The sequence below is a fragment of the Hippocampus guttulatus genome, chromosome 3, assembly GCF_054856545.1.
Source record: "Hippocampus guttulatus isolate MCC_2025c chromosome 3, RoL_Hgut_1.0, whole genome shotgun sequence".
Classification (NCBI taxonomy): domain Eukaryota; kingdom Metazoa; phylum Chordata; class Actinopteri; order Syngnathiformes; family Syngnathidae; genus Hippocampus; species Hippocampus guttulatus.
In genome coordinates, this window is record NC_141263.1 from 2,822,238 (window position 1) to 2,843,832 (window position 21,595).

At 42.4% G+C, this 21,595-nt stretch overlaps 1 protein-coding gene and 1 long non-coding RNA gene across 3 annotated transcripts; one reads left to right on the forward strand and one right to left on the reverse strand.

The window, feature by feature from the left end:
• Positions 1–2,550: 2,550 nt before the first annotated feature.
• On the reverse strand, positions 2,551–3,361 carry LOC147207117 (uncharacterized). The gene is made up of 2 exons (XR_015100413.1): positions 3,230–3,361; positions 2,551–3,018 (listed from the first exon to the last, which is right to left on the reverse strand). It is a non-coding gene; the product is annotated as an uncharacterized LOC147207117 (long non-coding RNA).
• A 2,309-nt stretch (positions 3,362–5,670) lies between these two features.
• On the forward strand, positions 5,671–21,373 carry stard5 (StAR related lipid transfer domain containing 5). 2 transcript variants are annotated; one of them, XM_086106295.1, is made up of 7 exons: positions 5,671–6,371; positions 8,907–8,956; positions 11,493–11,625; positions 11,958–12,075; positions 17,686–17,779; positions 17,895–17,913; positions 17,988–21,373. In XM_086106295.1, the coding sequence occupies exons 1-7, from the start codon at positions 6,282–6,284 to the stop codon at positions 18,048–18,050; spliced, it is 567 nt and encodes a 188-aa protein (XP_085962421.1). In that variant the 5' UTR covers positions 5,671–6,281; the 3' UTR covers positions 18,051–21,373. The 2 variants fall into 2 exon arrangements, with proteins under 2 accessions (XP_085962421.1, XP_085962420.1); XM_086106294.1 differs by having other exon boundaries at positions 5,677–6,371; positions 17,895–21,373.
• The last annotated feature ends 222 nt before the right edge of the window (positions 21,374–21,595 follow it).

The following is a 21,595-nucleotide window of genomic DNA, read 5'->3' on the forward strand; positions in this document are numbered from 1 at the left end:
CCAGTCGTCCCAGACAGCCTCACATCACATCGCACAGCCTTTGTTGCTTTTACAACTCGGTGCGGCTGATGACAACACTCACAGCGTGTGTGGCGTTCTGCTGTCACATCTCACGTGGCAAGTCTCGGCCACGACAATATGAAGTGCTTTTGCACGACGTGGCCACGTCGCAAAGTACAGCCCATCAAATGCACAGAAGAAGAAGCTTTTACATGTAGTTAAAAATTCTATTTTTAGGTTTAAGCCAACGAGACACAGCCGTCTGCCATCAAGACAAAAATACACTATGTACAGTCGTGATGTGTCGTTCGCGAACGAGCCGGCTCTTTGAAGTGTACGACGGGAGCCGCTCATAATAGGAGCCGACTTTTTTAGATCCTGTTTTTTTCCCTTCTTCGGTTAAAGACGCACGTGATTGGTTAAGATCCGTGGTAGAAGAGGGAGGGGAGGGTTTTACACACACACACACACGCACGCTGCAGTGAAGAGAAGGGGGAGGAGTTAGAGACACACAACGGCAGCACACTGTGAGCAGCACACGGACAGGAGAGACGGAGACGAGAGAGAGCTCGACAGCGCTACAGAGAAAAAACAACACGGTGGAAAGCGGAAAGGCGAGAAAATGGATAGGAAACGCAGTGAAATTTGGACTTATTTCAACTTAATTGCTAGTTCAAAGGCAGCGTGTAGACTGTGCAAGGTTAAAATATCCAATATCAAATTTTAATTCATAATTTGTTGTGTGGTAATCAAAGTTATGTTATGTTTATATGCTAAACCAATCTCGTGGAGAATCATGATAATTCACATTATCTGCCAGCAGTCATGTGCTTCATCAGTAGGGCAATGTTGACAGAAATATATTTGTCTCTTTGCCAGAGTGGCAAATATTTATCACGCCACTCTCTGTTTCACCTCGTCATTGGCCACCAGGCGGGCGGGGAGCATGCAGCCTGGCTTCAAACAGATTAAATTACGTTAGACGAACCATGTTTTGAACAGTGCATATTTAACAGCTGGTTACATAACAGTGAGTTAAGAATTTAAGTTAAGGGGTAACTAATGGTTAAAATAAATGAGTTTTGAACAATCAGGCCCAGATTGCTAACATTAGCTAATTGAGTTGAAGCTTGCTCAGTTCCAAAGCTTGTTTGCCAATTTTAATAGTCTGACCGGGTGAAATAGACCCAATTAAAGAGGCCATTATTTATCATGTCGACTGTTGAATAATCATGCAGACAAAACAACACAGGACACTGACAGTTTTTGGCTATAAAAATAGTTTGACCTCTTTGGTTAAAGTGACTGTTCGGAATGATGTATAAATTGGCTTATCCTAAATCAGGTTCAGAAATATCCTGTCAGGTCTTGACTTAAAGTTAAAATGACTAAAAGTTTGGATTAATAAAGAAGTGGCATCCTCAAAACAGAAACATAAACCCAATGCCTGTATTTATATTTCAAGTGAGATGCTGGTGGAGAGTGACAAGACATGTGAACGAATGTGGTGCCTATCTCCACCGCTTGACAGAATATACTGTTTTATACTGTTAAATTAAGTTGCTATTTTTACTTAGGAAAGAATAAACTGTTAATTTACAGGAGGGGGCAGGGGTTAATTGTACTTTACAATAAAAAAATCCATTTTCAAAAATGATTTTCTCTGGTTAGGGCGGGGGTCGGCAACACGTGGCTCCGGAGCCGCATGCTGCTCTTTAGGGACATCTAGTGGGCTCCCTGGAACTTTATAAAAAATGTTTGAAAATGGAAAAAGATTTTGATAGTCGACTAATATAGCTCAAATATATATAGACTAGAGGTAAAATCGGGCCGCCCGAGCCGACCCGAAATTAAAATGTCAATCATTGGTTCGGGTTTGGGTCGGGTCGGGCTTCTCTTTCGCTGACTTATTTTTTTTTTTCGAGGCCGTGAATAGTTTTGGCCACGAGAGACCGTGGTTCGCAAAAAAAAAAACAGAAGTCGCCTCATCACAACACGTACTGTACTAAACTCATGCAATGACAATTCAAAGAACTCCTTTCTTCTGTCTATGATCCACCCATCATTATTCTTTTTGTCTCTCTGCTTCTCTCTCTTACAGTGCCGCGCTAGATTCTTAAGGACGTACTGCTGCAGTGGTTTACGGCCCAATTTTCAACCTGTCAAAATGACGGACGGCCTTAAATTTTCCCCGTCCACTCTTAAAAAAAATCCGTCAATGATAGAAAATTGTCGGTTAATGTAACTTCTTCAGAAACAAATATAAAAGATGTAAATGTTTATACAGTCTTGTTTAACTTAGATTTCATTCCAAAAGACAGGCTTTGTTATCAGAAATCACCCCTCCTCCTCCCGAGTCCTCACAAATAAAATATGAAATGTCGGGTTTGCTTCGGGCTCGGGCCTGCAAATCAAGCTAAGTGATCGGGCTCGGGCCGGGTCGGGCTTAAATACCCTCGGGCCGGTTCGGGTCGGGCTTGATTTTTTTAGGACCGATCTTAGCTCTAATATAGATACATGATACAGCGCCGAAAAAGGAGAGCTGTGGAGTTAGTTTTTTAAAACTTACACTTTATTTATGCTTTTAACAGTCTCGACAAACGCAGACACGTCTGCGTCTGACTCCGTGCCTTCTTTCTTCTCGTTCGACTCGAGAGGCGTTCAAGACAGCCTCCGAAAAACGGAAATTAATGATGACTTCACTGACACTAAGAAAAGCAAAAAGAATGCACCAAAACAAAAAAAAATCAAGAGAGGAAATCACAAAATAAATTCAAAATAAAACACACAACAAAGGAATGAATAACATAATAATAATAATAACAACAATTCTGAGACAGTCCAGTCTCATACATATGTGACGGGGGTCACAACTGTGATGGTCTCGAGCTCCACGTCGCTACCTCCTCAAGAACACCAGACACTGGGATGTGGCTTTTCTCTCTTTTTTTATTGCTGCAACACAGTATGGCGGGAGGGATAAGTGAAGTCACGGGGCTTTTCGGTCTCAAAAATAACCTGTACAACACAAAAAAAAACCCCACCTGTTCACTCAATGGATAAAAACTTTCATTCGACAAAACTTAAATAACGACACAAAAAGCAATGTGGACTCGGAACAAATCAGGGAACTAATTAAATACACAGCACCGTAGAAAAAGGAAAAACAAAGTGAAATATTGTAGTTAAACTAGAAATGAATCCGGACCGTCAATGAAACGTGACTTACCCTGTGACTTCCCTGGTAGCTCTGCCTGAACTACGGCGGGAAGCTGGCGCCATACTGTGCGCTGTTGCGTCACTTCTGTCATAATTTAATAAACTGAATATATCACTCCGTTACACATTCATACAGCATGTGTTTCCTTCATTGTAAGTTTTATAGAAGGCTTTTATTTTTTTTGCGGCTCCAGACATTTGTATTTATTTATTTATTTTTGTCCAATATGGCTCTTTCAACATTTTGGGTTGTCGACCCCTGGGTTAGGGGCTACTTGACTGAAAAAAACCCCCACAGGGGGGTGCATCAATGGAAAAAACGTTGCAAACCACTGTGCGGTAGGGTGTGTGTAGAAATAGCCACTGCATGTACATATGCTGTTGGGCCCATGTTTAAGTGTACACGTTGAGCTGTTTTTTCTTTTGTACTATATGAATAACCTATATAACCCTGTTATTTTATTAATATAAAATAAGTCAAAATATGCAAAGAGGGTTGGACTGAACCAACGTTTTTTCCCTACTCCTTTTTGAACTTGTACCTACTCCCTTTTGAACTTGGAAACTGTGTGCAGAACGATGTTATATCAAGGTGGTCGCCAGCAAATCAAAAGCCGTACTTTGCTTTGTATTTTGGCGATGACCGTGTACCACGACTGACTGAGTATAGACATCATACGGTTTACCTCTTTTTGCGCAAAATTGTACGTCGATATTGTCGCCATATTGGACGTGGAACAGCGGTACGGTTGGTGAAGGTTCGTCATTCATTTGTTGCTTGGAGATTTATCAACCTCTCACAACCAGATCTCATAGAGTTAAGATTGAATGTATTACATTTTTGATTGCATTTCGCCATAACACGTCATTTTATGAATATAATTTGCCTATATCGGGAATAATTTTATGAAGTCCTTTGTATGCATAACACTGGTAATATTTTGGTAGTGTAAGCAGCCCTCAAACAAATGACAGTGGTACCTCTCCGTATGAAATTAATATCTTCTGGAAGACATTTCTTAACTTGAAAATGTAAGTCGAGACGCGTTTTCCATGTAAATAACCTAATCCGTTCCAGCCCCCCCCCCCCCCCCGAAATTCATACAAAAATGTTTTATAAAGCATAAAAATATGTAACAATACATGTTACAATTAGATTATTGCACAGTAAATGAGAGTTGTGCATCATGTAAAAAACAAAGAATAGAGTCAAGCAGTGGTGTCACATTGTGGGACACATACGGCCTCGGTAGATGTCAAGTGGGCCGGACCATTAAAACTATATCGTAGTCTGCTATAAATAACCAAAATATCATGCCTTTCCTTTGTTTTGGTGTAAAGAAGCACAAGAACATTCGGAAAATGTTGAAATTTCATGAACATATCTTTGACAAAACATTTCATGAAACACCTTAGATTTCCTTTGACAAATGTCCAATGTACTTTTATCATTCACATATATGCATTTCAATTTAACCCACTGGTTGATCTTATCTCTTCTCAGTTGTCCTTGCAAGCGTCATATTTTTCGCTGTGAAGAGTCTCCTAGTGATGTTGAATATTATATTCCTTCAATACTGAAACTTGTTGTAAAACACCAAGCACAAAGTTTTCCATGCATTTCCATGCATAAATAGAACGTGGTCCATTTTTCATTTGAAATTCTACACTCCGTATCTCCTTTTCTCCGTTTGGGAAATGACATTTTGGCGAGTGAAAGTATTGGGGAGGGGTAGAGACAAGCGTAGAAACAACATCTTAACAAGCAACAAATGGTGCATTGATACTGTCTGCTGTGTTGGGTCTGTCTCAGTGACAGACTGAGACTGCTGTTGTCTTCTTCTCTAATCAAAACAATGTTGTCTTCTCCTCTGATCAAAACAGGCGGATAATCTATGAATTGCATTTTATTAAAAAAAAATTTTGCATTTTTTTTCCCTTTTAAATTAAACTGCGGGCCTGATCAAACCTCCTCGCGGGCCGTTTTTTTGGTATACTTTACTCAGTAAAGAATAAAAATGATGGTGATTTAACTTTTAACTGCATCCTCAGCGGGGGGGGGGGGGGGGGGGTTTGCCCTTTTTCGTTTAGTTAAGAACTGATGCAAGGACGTTTGCTTTTGTCGGCTTTTAACAATCCTTCGAAAATGTCCAAGGCAAACATCAACATAGTGAGCAATCGCCGACTGGTGAACACTTTTTCTGGGTGATTCACATTTTCATAAAACTATCGAAACGCCTCGTGGCCCGAGGGACAAATGACGAGGACGTTGCATAGACACTTATCCATCTATTTACCATCTACACACATAGAAACATCCGGTAGACATCCCTCTTAGCCAATAGGATGCCAGGATGATGCTCGGTAGTAGCCAATGGCAGAGCAGCTATAAGTATGTTACATTCAGGAACCTCGGAACTGTGATGTAATTTATTTTTTCTGTCATGTCTTGAATTTTTTTTCCGAACAAGAGGCAATATTTTCACATTCAGGTATTTTTTTAACTTTCGTTCGGAAGTAGAGATATCACTGTGCTGTACAGTATTTTCAAACGTTTCCCTATTGAATTTGTTTTGAAAAATGATCAGCGGAAGTAGTATTTCCCACACATCGGATGACTCGCCCCTCCCTCTTTTTAAACAAGTGTATTATGCGGAACAGTCGTGATTAAACGTTATTTTGGGGGATATTAATTTTTTTAGTTATTGATAGCTGACAGCTGGGCTTGCAATGTGTTTCATTCACCTCGCACTTCCTCACATTTACGAATTTCCTGCTAAGTCAATAATGCATGGCACCTTTCATTCATAGTTGCTAACGCTAATTTGGGACTGGCCAAACTGATTGCCATTGCCTGAGCAGAATTTGGTAGACCTATTAAACGTATTTTACGTTTACACTCCTATTCACTGGAGTACACTAAAAGCCGAAATGTACTGTTTCTTTTCGTTTTTATTTCCAGAGAACATAGGTTGCTCGTGACAAAAGGTAACTCGTCAATCGAATAAGGACAACTGCTTCAAATATTTTTGATATACGATCGGTAGTAAATTCCGACCACTATGGATTACGAACATAAAGCGAAGTTGGTGGGTGAATGTTTGCAGAGCTACAGGAAGGATGAATCCGGTTGGAAGGTCTGCAAAAAATCGGTAGGTGCATACTGCTAAAATTATCATTTCCAAGAAAGATATTTACCTTGATACTAGATCAAATGTTAAGATAATTGATTTTGTTATAAGGAAATCAAACTAAAATGTATAATAATAGAATAATACATTCGTTCTGGTTTAGGGACAGAAATGTGGTGTGTAAGTGTTGTCAAAAGCATAATCGTCATTTCAACTTTTGTTTTTTTCGTTGGCAATGGTTATTTTGCCGTGACTGGTAACTCTCTTGTTCGTGTTAACTTCCCCTGAACGGCTCTGATTGGTCAATCACCGGAGTGAGGAATTTTGGCCTTGTAGTGAATCGGTTATTTTACCGTGAATACAGTAGGTTGCCCCTGAATAGGTTTTGTGTAGTCCGGCTGGCATGTTTGGGTTCTAATGGCTTCCACAGTAACTGGCTCCCGATTCCAGCTGTGTTCGTCGGGGCAATGTCAGTCCATTAACCTTGTGTTTCCTAATCATAATCATACTCTTATCTTAATTTTGTTCAATTCAAAAGACTTTGAAACACCAGATGTGCCAAAGTCAAGGCCCGGGGGCCAGATATGGCCCGCCACATCATTTTATGTGGTCCGCGAAAGCAAATGAAGCATATCAACTTTCATGATGCTTGCGAAAATCTGGACCAAAATTTCAAATTGTCATATTTAATTCATAATAACAATATTTGAACAAGCCATTATTCTTGACTTCTGATTTCAAAACTAGTTATCCATCAATTTTTTGTCCACTGTGTATGTAAAATTTGGAGGTGATTAGACATATGATTTATATGGCTTCACAAAATTCACTGTAATAACGGCCCTCCAAGGGAAACCATAACTACAATGTGCACCACGACAAAAATGAGTTTGACACTCAGGTTCAACTCTGAATTTTTTCTTTATACTAACCCCACGTTTTTTTTTTATTGTTGTTTTTTTTAAGATTCATTTGACCTCTTTTTACTATTCGCGAGCAGTAGGTGGGGGACACCCTGAATCGGTTACCAGCCAATTGCAGGGCACACAGAGAGGAACATCGATCCACGCTCACACTCGGGACAATTTAGAGTGTTCAATCAGCCGGCCATGCATGTTTTTGGAATGCGGGAGGAAACCGCAGTACTCTGACAAAACCCACGCAGGCACGGGGGAAACATACACACTCCACATAGGGAGGCCGTAGCCGGAATCGGACCCTGCACCTCTGCTCTGTGAGGTTGACGTGCTAACCACTGGATCACCAGGCCGCTCGTGGCAGTTTAAATTTAAGTATAAAATGTAAATTATCTCGGAATGAAAAACCACTTGGCCGTTCATATTGTTCTTTCAACAAGCAAAAAAATACATTTACTTTTTTTTATCTGAATACACGATTATTCAATTGAATTTTCAGCATTCATATTTGAATACCAAAATATTTGCTAGCTGCAGCCCTGCTTTTTTTTTTCTCTTACAGTATTTTTTTTTTTTACCTTGTCTTTTTCCAGCGCTTTTGATTTTGCAATCCCCTTACCGTTCGTAGGTAAAACAATGTGAAAGTTATTCCGCTCATGTTGTCTCTTTCTGTGCCCAAGTATTTGGTCGGCTGTGTTCTTCCGAGTTCCGTGTTCACGCACATTTCTTCCAATCTGCTGTGTTTGTTTCTGTTTCAACAGTTGAATAAGTTAGTTGTTCTACTACCGTTAGTTGTAAAAACCTATGAACATACTGTATTTAGCAGCAGACTGATTTTTTCTTCACTGAAATACGTTCCACCCAAAACTAAATCTCCCTAACTTATATTTGAATTTGAATTGCTAAACTTGAATAAGTGCATTATAAAAATGAATCAAAATTACATAAATTAAATTTTATTTCAATCTTTACTGTAAAAAAACTGAATCTCACTGAAAATGTACTCCTGTATATTTTTTCATGTTCAGTTTTACAAATATAATCTATTCTACACAGATTCCGTATGTTTGACTTTTCACATTCAGTTTTATCAGTAAAAGTTCCAGTTTTCAATGCACAAATTCAGTTCGTGTGACAAACATCCGGGTACTTGATGAACAATCGATTGCAGAACTCCTCTTTGTCCACTTAGTTCGTTTTGAGCACGTGACACAAGCTCTCTGAAAAAAAAAAGTGATCTCCTAAGCGACTCTTAACATTTCTAACACCTTTCTTTAACCTTTGTGGTACAGGGAGGGATGAAAAGGTGCTTCCTTGCAAATTTAAAAGTGATACTGTGGATTTAACAAATGTATTAATACTAAGCCCAGTAGTCAGTACGTCTCGATTTTCGGGTTGTGTTTGTGTGGAGTGCAACGACTATAAACGGATCACATAAACGTCATCATTGCAAGCTTGATGAAATACATCCATCACATACTAATACAGTATCAGCATTACGTTTTTAAGTTGGGCATTTGGACCTACGGTGTAAATACAGCTTCAAAATCACTGTCTGGTGATGTTCACAACATTTACAAATGCCATCAGTATTTCTATGACACTAAATACTGTACCATTTTTTTTTTGTCTTCCGCAGAACGACGTGGTTGTGTCATGGCGACCTTCTTCCGAGTTCCCAGGGAATGTGTGAGATACCTCAACCTCATTATATTATTGCACACTTGAGTGAGAAATGAGCAGGGTTTAAAATCAGCGCTGTTGCATATGCATATGCAGAAGCCAAAAAGGCAGTTTCATTAAACCTGCATTCTTTTTTATTGGTAATCCATGTTAAATAAAAGAGAGTGATCACGCTAGTTCCACGCATGAGTTCTGGAGGGTATTTTTGCATGTGAGTTGGCAGAATTTGAACGATGGACAATTCTGCTGAAGGCATTATGTATTTTGCGAAGGTGAATTCTTAGCATTTGTTGGTGTCTATCATGCCTCATACATACTGTAATTTCCGGATTAGATATTGCTCCAAATTATAAATCGCAGCAGCCATAAAATGCATAATAAAGAAGAAAAAACATGTATCAGTCACACTGAAGTATAAATCACATTTGTTGGGGGAAATTGATTTGATAAAATCCAACATCAAGAACAGACATCTTGAAAGGCAATTGAAAACAAAAATAGAACAGGCTGAATAAGCATTCGATATACTAACGTTACATGACGCATACACAATGAAATGAGAATGTGCCTGGTATGTTCACGTAACATATTAAGAGTTATTCAGATGACTACAGCATAAAGAACATGCTAACAAGTTTACCAAATCACGAAATCCAATGAAATCTTCATCGGCTGTGTCACTTTTAAACAACTCCGCCAACTCCGGAGGTAAAAGATGCGGCGCTTTCTCTTCTACGTTGCTTACGTTAGGCTCATCATTGATTTATCAACACAGACCCGGAGCGCCCTCTTGCGGCTTCATGTGAAAATAATATGGGAAATGATATACAGTAATAATGTATTAATAATTTCACACATAGGTTGCTCCAGAGTATTAGTTGCGTCCTTGGCCAAACTATGAAAAAAAAGCAGCGATTTACAGTTCGGAAAATACAGTACCGCAACCCTAATCTGCAAATGACGGCCATTGTTCACCATTCAGAGTTGATTTTCAACATACAATTGTTCATTTGAATCCGTTTTTGAACTGTGTCCTTGTATGAAGGTTTTTTTTTTTTTTTTACTTGAGTTTTTCGTGCCATATTCTCCAATCGAGTAGACCATGACATTCAACAATCTTGCAAACAAAGGGGTGAATGAACTACAGTGGTACCTCTACTTACGAACATCTCTTTATATGAAATTTTCAAGTTACGAAACGCCTCAACAGGAAAATAGTGGCTCTTGTTATGAAAGAAATTTCAAGACACGAAAGGTAAAAATACAACATGCCCTGCTACTCGCAGCTCAGAGCTTCCTGAACGCAACATACTTAGAGCTGCTATGCCATTGGCTACTACCGAGCATCATCCTGGCATCCCATTGGGTAAGAGGGACCGATACCGTTTGTGTCTATAGATAGATCAACAGATAGATCTGTGTCTATGCAGCATTCTCATCATTCGCCCTTTGGGCCATGAGGTGTTGCGATATTTTTACGTAAATGTGAATCACCCAGAAAAAGTGTTCACCAGTCGGGCGATTGCTCACTATGCTGATGTTTGCCTTGGACATTTTCAAAGGATTGTTAAAAGCCGACAAAAGCAAACGTCCTTGGAATCAGTTCTTGACAAAATGCCAGGCAAAAAACACTTCTGAGAGAGAACATGGCAAAAAACGATGAGGACGCAGTTAAGTTAAATTACCATCATTTTTATTATTATTATTTTTTTTAAATTATGCACAACACTCATTTATTGTGCAATAATCTAATTGTAACATGTATTTGTGACATATTCTGATGCATTTTTATGCATTATTTTGGGGGGGGCTTGGAACAAATGAGGGCATTTACATGGAAAACGCGTCTCTCCTTACAACATTTCCTACTTAAGAAATTTCTTCCAGAACCAATTAATTTCGTAAGTTGAGGTACCACTGTAGCTTCATGAATCGATTGAGACAGAACGTCTTGCTTACCGACACATTTTCAGAAATAAATGTTTTGGTACGGACACCTTATTTGTAACCTTTTCAGATGGCATGGTTCAAGTATATCTTGTCCCTCTTGATTAGTGATGTCCATACCTGTCAACTCATACGGTTTAGCCATAGTTCATACGGATTTTGTGGTGAATCTTACGTATATGGCCGTATCGCACAAATCACACGGATTCTGAAAATTTACGGGGGTTTTTTCACCAACTCCAAATGATTTGGAGTTGGTGAAAAAAGTAACGCAGGAATACAACTCTGAACACAGTAATGCCACTAAGTAGAATGAGGATTAGACATTAACCAGACATTGTATTATGGAGATCTACAATAAACATAATTGAAAATTTCGTGGGGGTTTTTCTGCCGTTATTTTGACATATAAAATGCTTTGGTATGTTATAAGGATTTTTTGCTCTTTATAAGGATTTTTTTTGGTAGTTTATACAGGTTGGCGCTCCGAAAAGTTGACAGGTATGGATGTTGCTTCTTGTTGCTCCTGGAATGATTACAATATGAAGCAGTCTCCCGGCCTTATTTGCGTTTTGTGATTTGACTTCCGCTGCAGCTATAAAGGGGATGGAGTTATAAATGACAGCCTGGAGAAGGTTTGGGAGTGTCTGAAGCCTGTCCCGAAAGGGCTCAGAGTCAAGTGGGACAATAACGTGAAGAAGTTTGAACTTTTGGAACAAATCACTGAGGTTTGTATTTTATACCCGCTTCCTCTTTACAACTGAACTTAGTGTATGGGTCTGTTTTACAAAGCTATAAACTGTTTACAATATCTCAGATCAGATAATTTAACAGTTTAAGGCCTCATACCTAAATCACAGTTGTGATCCAATATTCTGATGTGTTGCTTTGGTTTGGCCAGTATTCTTCTGTGTTGAATAAAAAATGATTTGTGGATTAACTGTGCTTCCTTTATTGTCTTTTTCAGTACATTTTTAAATGCGTATGATTCATGAAATAATATACATAAGTGTTTAAAACAGTTCTCTGAGTAATTGCCTTGTCTCCAACGCTTCTGCAGGACATCTCTATCTGCCGAACAGTCACGCCCTCAGCAGCTATGGGTATCATAGCGCCTCGAGATTTTGTCGATGTTATTTTAATCAGGCAGTATGAAGATGGCACAATTTCATCCAACGGTGCGTAGTGATTACAAGTGATTCCCTCCCACAACTGCCCCCCCCCCCTCCACCTAATGAATTTTGTAATTTGAAAGATTCTTTTTAGATTGAAATAGGGGCTGGACTGATGGAGCTCATTGTTCAACTGCTATTTGCTCAAAGGAAACAAATCTAAGAATGTTTTTTTTTTTTCTTGACTTCAGTGACAATCAACCAGTCCAGGTTATGCAAACCCAATAGCAAAGAAATTGGGGCATTGTGTTAAAACTTACAGTATATCAAAACAGAATACAATGATTTGCAAATTATGTTGAACCCACATTTAATTGGATACTCAATAAAAACGACATATTCAGATTTCAAACTGTTACACTTTATTATTTATTTATTTTAGCAAAGAATTTTGTGGCTGCAACACGTTTCAAAAAGCTGGGGCAGGTGGCAATAAAGAGAGTTGAGGAATGGCCATCAAACACCTGTTTGGAACCTCCTACAATTGAACAGGCAAACTGGGCACAGTTGGGTGTCATGATTCGTTATAAAAGGAGCTTTCCTGAATTGCTCAGACATTCACAAGCCAAATAGGGTGAGGTTCACCTCTTTGTGAACACCCGCGTGAAGAAATCGTCAAAAAGGACCTTGTTCCTCAAAGTACAATTGCAAGGAATTTGGGGATTTAATCTTCTACGGTCCATAGTACCATTAAAAGGTTCAGAGAATCTGGAGAAATGACTGCATGTGTGTGGCAAAATTGAGAACTCAACTAAATGCCCATGACCTTTGATCCCTCAGGCAACACTGCATCAAAAAAAACGGCATTGAAATATAAACAATATCACCACATGGGCTCAGGAACACTTCAGAAACATCCATCCATCCATCTTCTACCGCTTATCCGGGGCCGGGTCGCGGGGGCAACAGCTTTAGCAGGGAAGCCCAGACTTCCCTCTCCCTAGCTACTTCTTCCAGCTCTCCCCGGGGGATCCCGAGGCGTTCCCAGGCCAGCTGGGTGACATAGTCACTCCAGCGTGTCCTGGGTCTTCCTCGGGGTCTCCTCCCGGTGGGACATGCCCGGAACACCTCACCAGGGAGGCGTTCAGGAGGCATCCGAATCAGATGCCCAAGCCACCTCATCTGGCTCCTCTCGATGTGGAGGAGAAGCGGCTCGACTCTGAGCCCCTCCCGGATGACCGAGCTTCTCACCTTATCTCTAAGGGAGAGCCCGGACACCCTGCGGAGAAAACTCATTTCGGCCGCTTGTATCCGGGATCTCGTTCTTTCGGTCACGACCCATAGCTCGTGACCATAGATGAGGGTTGGAACGTAGATCGACCGGTAAATTGAGAGCTTCGCCCTTTGGCTCAGCTCCTTCTTCACCACGACAGACCGATACAACGTCCGCATCACAGCAGACGCTGCACCGATCCGCCTGTCGATCTCTCGCTCCCTCCTGCCCTCACTCGTGAACAAGACCCCAAGATACTTAAACTCCTCCACTTGGGGCAAGATCTCTCCCCCGACCCAGAGGGGGCACTCCACCCTTTTCCGACTGAGGACCATGGTTTCAGATTTGGAGGTGCTGATTTTCATCCCAACCGCTTCACACTCGGCTGCGAAACGCTCCAGTGAGAGTTGGAGAGCCCTGTTTGAAGGAGCCAACAGCACCACATCATCTGCAAAAAGCAGGGATGCAATACTGAGGCCACCAAAACGGACGCCCTCAACGCTTCGGCTGCGCCTAGAAATTCTGTCCATAAAGATTATGAACAGAATCGGTGACAAAGGGCAGCCTTGGCGGAGTCCTACCCTCACTGGAAACGATTCCGACTTACGGCCGGCAATGCGAACCAAACTCTGGCATCGGTGGTATAGTGACCGAACAGCCCGTATCAGGGGGTTCGGTACCCCATACTCACGAAGCACCCCCCACAGAACTCCCCGAGAGACACGGTCAAACGCCTTCTCCAAGTCCACAAAACACATGTAGACTGGTTGGGCGAATTCCCACATACCCTCGAGGACCCTGCTAAGGGTGTAGAGCTGGTCCACTGTTCCACGGCCGGGACGAAAACCACACTGCTCCTCCTCAATCTGAGGCTCGACTTCCTGACGGACCCTCCTCTCCAGCACCCCTGAATAGACCTTACCAGGGAGGCTGAGGAGTGTGATCCCTCTGTAGTTGGAACACACCCTCCGGTCCCCCTTTTTAAAAAGAGGGACTACCACCCCGGTCTGCCAATCCAGAGGCACTCTCCCCGTTGACCACGCGATGTTGCAGAGGCGTGTCAACCAGGACAGCCCCACAACATCCAGAGCCTTGAGGAACTCCGGGCGGATCTCATCCACCCCTGGGGCCTTGCCACCGAGGAGCTTTTTAACCACATCGGTGACTTCAACCACAGAGATAGGAGAGCCCGCCTCAGGGTCCTCAGACTCTGCTTCCTCCAAGGAAGACGTGTTGGTGGAGTTGAGGAGGTCTTCGAAGTACTCTGCCCACCGGTTCACAACGTCCCGAGTCGAAGTCAGCAGTGCCCCATCCCCACTGTACACAGTGTTAGTGGTGCACTGCTTCCCCCTCCTGAGACCTCGGATGGTGGACCAGAATTTCCTCGAAGCCGTCCGGAAGTCGGCTTCCATGGCCTCACCGAACTCTTCCCACGCTCGGGTTTTTGCCTCGGCGACCACCGAAGCTGTGTTCCGCTTGGCCAGTCGATACTCGTCAGCTGCCTCTGGGGTCCCACAGGCCATAAAGGCTCGATAGGACTCCTTCTTCAGCTTGACGGCATCCCTTACTGCTGGTGTCCACCAGCGAGTACGAGGGTTGCCGCCACGACAGGCACCAACCACCTGACGGCCACAACTCAGATTGGCCGCCTCAACAATAGAGGCACGGAACATGGTCCACTCGGACTCAATGTCCCCTGTCTCCCCCGGAACATGGGAAAAGCTCTGTCGGAGGTGGGAGTTGAAACTCCTTCTGACAGGGGATTCCGCCAGACGCTCCCAACAAACCCTCACAATACGTTTGGGTCTGCCAGGACGGACCGGCATCTTCCCCCACCATCGGAGCCTACTCACCACCAGGTGGTGATCAGTTGACAGCTCCGCCCCTCTCTTCAAAACACCACTCGAGTTCTGATCGGGGGGGCCGTTCCTCCCAATCACGCCCCTCCAGGTCTCACTGTCATTGCCCACGTGAGCATTGAAGTCCCCCAGTAGAACAAGGGAGTCCCCAGCAGGAGTACTCTCCAGCACACCCTCCAAGGACTCCAAAAAGGGTGGGTATGCTGAGCTGCTGTTTGGTGCATATGCACAAACAACAGTCAGGACCCGTCCCCCCACCCGAAGGCGGAGGGAAGCAACCCTCTCGTCTACCGGTGTGAACCCCAATGTACAGGCACTGAGCCGGGGGGCAATGAGCATGCCCACACCTGCTCTGCGCCTCTCACCATGAGCAACTCCAGAGTGGAAGAGAGTCCAACCCCTCTCGAGAGAACTAGTACCAGAACCCAGGCTGTGTGTGGAGGCAAGTCCGACTATATCCAGTCGGAACTTCTCTACCTCACACACCAGCTCGGGCTCCTTCCCTGCCAGAGAGGTGACATTCCATGTCCCAAGAGCTAGCTTCTGCAGCCGAGGATCGGACCGCCAGGGTCCCCGCCTTTGGCTGCCGCCCAGCTCGCATTGCACCCGACCCCTTTGACCCCTCCCACGGGTGGTGAGACCATGAGAAGGGGGACCCACGTTGCCTCTTCGGGCTGAGCCCGGCCGGGCCCCATGGGTGTAGGCCCGGCCACCAGGCGCTCGCCAACGAGCCCCACCTCCAGGCCTAGCTCCGGAGGGGGGCCCCGGTGTCCCGCGTCCGGGCAAGGGAAACTGAGTGCCATCGATTTTATCTATCATAATGGGCTTTGTGAGCCGTGCTTTGTCTGGTCCCTCACCTAGGACCTGTTTGCCATGGGTGACCCTCCCAGGGGCATAAAGCCCCAGACAACTTAGCTCCTAGGATCATTGGGACACACAAACCCCTCCAGAAACAATTGTCAGTAAATACAGTTTGGCGTTACACCTGTAAGTGCAACTTTAAGCTCTAGATCAGAGGTGGGCAAACTACGGCCCGCGGGTCGAATCCGGCCCGTTGGTCTTTTTAATCCGGCCCGCCGAAGGTCGGTCTCCAATTAAGGTTCGATGTGAATGATTGCATTCATTTCAATTGGACTTGTAATGACAGTCATTTCACCGTCAGGTGGCGCATTGACTTGAAGTTGCAGAACACAGGGAGGGGGGGGGGGGGGGCGGGATCTTTTCGACCACCTAGGACCTCTGTATCGCTCTACTTCTACTGGTCTGATCACAACCCATCTGCAGAAATGCACAGGCTAAAATAGGTCATCAACAACACTATCGTCATTTTAAAAAAGTATATTAATACAGTACTTTCATGCTTTTGTTCTGTTGATGTTTGATATGGACTGTCAACAAATGCAGTTTTTTTTTAAATGTACCATAGCTCGTGCTGACCTGGCCCTTCTGTTAAATTTTAAAAGTCAATGCGGCCCCCGACCCAAAAGGTTTGCCCACCCCTGCTCTAGATGCAAAGCAAAAGCCATTTATCTACACTACCCAAAAACGCCAAAGGCTTCTATGGGCACGAGCTCATCTAAGATGGACTGATGGAAAGTGGAAAAGTGTTCTATGGTCTGATGAGTCCACATTTCAAATTTTGGGGGAAATTTTGAGGGTGTAGAGGAAAAGAACTGACTGGATTGTTACGGGATACAAAGTTTTGCACGTGTTACAACAGCGTGGCTTCGTAGTAAAAGTACAGGTATTAGACTGGCCTGCCTGTAGTCCAGACCTGTCTCCTATGGAAAATGTGTGGTGTATTACTAAGTGTAAAATATGACAACTGAGACCCTGGACTGTTGCACAGCTGAAGCTGTACATCAAGCGAGAATAGGAAAGATTCCCACCGAAAAAGCTTCGACAATTAGTGTCCTCGGTTTCCAAACATTTATTGAATGTTGTGAAAAGAAAAGGTAATGTAACACAGTGGTAAAAATGATCTTGTCCCAGGTTTTTCGGAATGTGTTGCAGCCATAAAATTCCAAGTTCATGATTATTTGCTTTAAATAACAAAGTTAATCAATTTGAATATTAATTGTCCTGTCATTGTTGTATATTCAATTAAACTTAGGGTGAACACGATTTGCAAGTTTTTAATTGTGTTGAACACAACGTTACAACTTAATTGGAATTGGGTTTGTACGACACACAATTTCAAAGAACACAATGACACATTATTGTGCACACAGACCTTTGTGTCTTACTGCCTCACATGATGATTCAGCGGTGTGTCAAATGGCCGCAGTGTAGCACCAACTACTGGCAAGAAAGACTCCAATTTTTTTTGTCTTCTGTATCAGCGGCTGGCATTTGGATCTCCTTCAAGAGAACCCAATACCTTGCAATAAGGCCGGTATCGGCCCGATATCGATACCCTGCATCGGTACTCACCGATCCCACGTAGTAACACTTTATTTCATCATGTGTAAACTGCGAAAAAAAAGTCAAAGAGCATACTGTAAATGCGAGTTCTGAATGTGTGTTCTGTGATTTTCCAACCAGCCACGAACGTGAGTCATCAAGGCTGCCCCATTCAGTCTGGCTATGTGAGAGGGCTCAACTATCCGTGTGGTTGTATCTGTGTCCCGATATCAGCGTAAGTGCATTGAGTACGCGCTGGTCCGTACGTAGGTGATAATTGTCTATCTTCTGACTCAATATAGAAACATGTGCAACATCGCACCAATTACCGTCATCTTTCCTCTTTGCAGAGAGCCCAACAAAACCCAGGTCCTCACTTTCTTCCAGACTGACCTTGGCGGCTTACTGCCTCGCTCAGTGGTTGACTCCTTTTTCCCCTCCAGCATGACAGAGTTCTACGGCAACCTGACCAAGGCTGTCAAATCTCTTTGACTTTACCTCCTTGACTCCATTTTCTCTCTCTCGTCATCGTTAGCGTGGCAGGTGAGCTGGAAGCTATTGCAATTGACATGCAAGGCGGGTTACCCCCTTGAAGGTTTTCCAGTCAATTGCAGGGATCATACTGTGTCGTAGTCAGAATGGTGGATATTTTGAGACCCAAATTCAAAATCCCACTTTTATTTCATGCTATTTCCATCTCGATGTGTGTCCGACAACTCAGAACAGGGCAACTTTTGTTTGAAGCCACCCGCTTTTCAAGTGAGCAAAAGTAATGGAACAGGCATTATTAAAGTAACTGATATTTGGTGGTGTAACTCCGTGGTCCTCAACCTTTACTCTGCCCCGTTTCAGATCATACAAATCCATACCCTTTGCGGGCTGGAAACCATACCCTGACCTGACAGGGGTTGGGGGCCTAGGGAAGGAAGGCTGTGTGCTGGGGTTTGTTGTTGGGGGGGCTTTGTAGTGGTGGGGGTATGATTTCTGGAGGGACTGCAATGCTACAACACTAATATCAAATCCACGGTGTTTTTCCCACCAATATTGAATGACCTTTTAGACTTAGAAATGCATTTAGCCACCAAATATGAAACTTTCAAGGCGCTTAAATGCTTTGACGAATCAGTTAAAGGCTTCAGTGACGCAACGGAGAGCTCCTCGCCACATATTTTGCAAAGAATGGAAATTACAATCGACTGATGGAGTGAATTTTCTGCAAATCACAAATATTCACACGCAACCGCTGTGGAAACACACGCACGAAGGTAAGATAACACTACTCAAAAGGCACAAATTCTTCCCAGTCTGTGATTTGCGAGTTCCATCCTTGCACGGGCACCACACTGCCCAAAATGCTCAGGAACAGCCTGTATTTTTTTGTTTGTTTGTTTTTTCAATTGCCATTATTGTAATGTTTTTATTTACCCAATGACATATTTATTATTTCGTCCTTTCAAGTTGTATGTAAAGTTCAAGGATTTACGCAACTCATGTTTGTGCGATAGCTCTGTTTGATTTTTCCCTCTTCTCTCAGCTTCAAAACGGTTTGCTTTTCTCCCGTAGCTAGCTCTTTTGGGCTTCATGCTAGCTTCACATCAAGTGCAGTTTTCACAGGTGCAACCCAAAGCAAGAAACAGGCACCATCTGATGTTTAACCCATCAATCTAAAAGGCAACCCCTGACCTGTCAGTCACGTGTTCCAATACTTTTGCTCACGTGACAAGTGCATGGCTTCAAACAAAAGATGCCGAGTTGTTTTTACATGTATACATGTAAATACCATGAAAATGCACACACACACACACACACGACATGGGCATGTGTTTCTGTTTTGAAAAAAGGCTATTTTGATAGCCTTCAACAGTCAGAATTGAAGTTGTTTGATTTATCTTGTGTGTTACCTTGGTCATCTTGTTTCCGATGTAGAGAGTAAAGCTTCTGTTAGATTGCCAATCAAAATGTCTTTTTTTCTGTTACGACTCTGTGGTGAAAGCAAGCAAGTATAACCATGAGATGTACTTTTTGAATCATAACTGCGTAGAGTTACAAATCCTGAAGAACATAGATAGTTAAGCATGTATATATAACGTGTTGTAATCTTCACCATAGCTCTTTTTTAAACTACCATTCCGTTGCTGTCCTGTGAAATACAAGATTGTCCATTTTTAAAAAATTTAACGTAAATGGGGTGTGTCTGCGTTCTGGTCATCTCATTATCATTAAGATTTTTTTTCTAAATGACAAAAATGGACACTTGTGTTTTTCACACGACGACGGTGATTTGTTATGCCTTCTGAGTCCTGACATCATGCCTTGACTGTAAGTAACTGTCTGCCTGAGATGATACGACCCTATGAAGTTGTTGTATGTGTGTATTTTGTCAGAATGATCTAAGTTTGGTCCACATCAAATAATTCATTTCACACCAAAATGGTTTGGCTTCATTACAAATATGGACTGACTAGAAATCAGACATTTTCCTTCATTTTGTTTACACAAGGCTGTGTGTTAAAAAAAAAATGTCACTCAGTACGGTACCGTATTTTCTGCACTATAAGGCTCATTGGATGATGAGGGGCATAGAATAGAAGCTACAATAGTGGCTGCTGTTGTGCTATGCATCCACTAAATAGAGCTACACTATAGGGAATACAATACAATACAGCTTTATTTATATAGAGCCTTCACAACTGCTGCCGCTGTAACAAAGCCACGAGAAGTGGTCACAAACACGGCCATGAAACGTAAAATAAGAAAACCTTTATTTGTCTCACAATGGAGAAATTCCCAATTTACAGCAGCAAAATTATGAACGGGAGTAGTAGAAGAACAAAAAGTATCTAAATACAAATGGCATTACAAAACAATCAATGAAACACACAAGTTAGGAAGACAACTGATTCAACAAGAAGACCTTGTGGGCTCACATCCACAAGGGGCTAAAATATCCTTAGAAGTCTTGCTTGTCTCCTTCTTCCTTTGTTGAGTTAGTAGTTAACTATGCTTTTGGGCTCATCTTCGTTTCATAATGGCTGCACAGAGCTCACAAAGTCGTTATCTGTTTGAGTGTGTGCTAGTGAATGCACATTGAATTAGTGTCGGGCAGAACCCTTTTAGGTTACAGTTGGTACTTGCTAATTATCACCACAAGATGGCATAGGAACACGAACAGGGAAACAACTCAATGGGGAATATAAAGAGACGGTGACACCATTTATAAGGCGCATTGGAGTTTAGGGCGGCTTTTGGGAAATTGGAATGCTTTTAGGTGCACCTTTAAAGTGCGGAAAATACGATAACTGCTTTTTCTTAGTTGTCTAATTTGTTTTTACCTTGTTCCTTGTTGATTGTTTATAAATACTGCATGGCCTACTCAGTGAATTTATGTTACCGTAACAGACATGCAGTTCCACATGTAAAATCTGTGCAATATCTGCATCTGTGTGTCAGTGACAAAACAATAGAGTACTGTAGTGTGAATGAACCTGTATGTTAAATAGCTGCAAATAGAAACAATTGTGTATACATATTGAATTTATTTGAGAGTGATTTGATAAAAACTGAAGACTAACTGGATAAAGTTCCCTTGTGTCCATCCTATACAGCAGTGATTTTCAACCTTTTTTGAGGCCAGGCACATATTTTAATTTAAAAAAATCGCCCAGAACATCACCAAACAAAGTTGTCACAAAAAGAGGATACATGCCAATTTCATACATTTTGCCATCGAATAGAAGATCATTTCGTAGTCCTTTCTGTCACTATACGTTTCTGGCATAGATAGAGGAACAAAGATACATTTATTATTAATAAATAACATTTTCACCAATTAAGTGAAATTTGATCATTTCCCGCAGCGCACCATTAGAGCTCTCACAACACACTGTCAATGTGCCCCCCGGCACACTGGTTAGGAATCTCTGCTGTACAGTGGAAAGGAAAACTCACACTGAACAACTTCAAAACCACCGTCTTCATTACTAGCAAAATATATTTTCAATTCTTAGAATTGTGTTTGCTGTGTAGAACATAAAACCTTTGTTGCAAGAAG

Coding starts and splice junctions, on each gene's coding strand:
- stard5 (XM_086106294.1), top strand. CDS start 6,282: ATGGATTACGAACATAAAGCGAAGTTGGTGGGTGAATGTTTGCAGAGC. Junction 11,626..11,957: donor TTTTGGAACAAATCACTGAG/GTTTGTATTTTA, acceptor ACGCTTCTGCAG/GACATCTCTATCTGCCGAAC. Junction 12,076..17,685: donor TGGCACAATTTCATCCAACG/GTGCGTAGTGAT, acceptor TTTTCCAACCAG/CCACGAACGTGAGTCATCAA.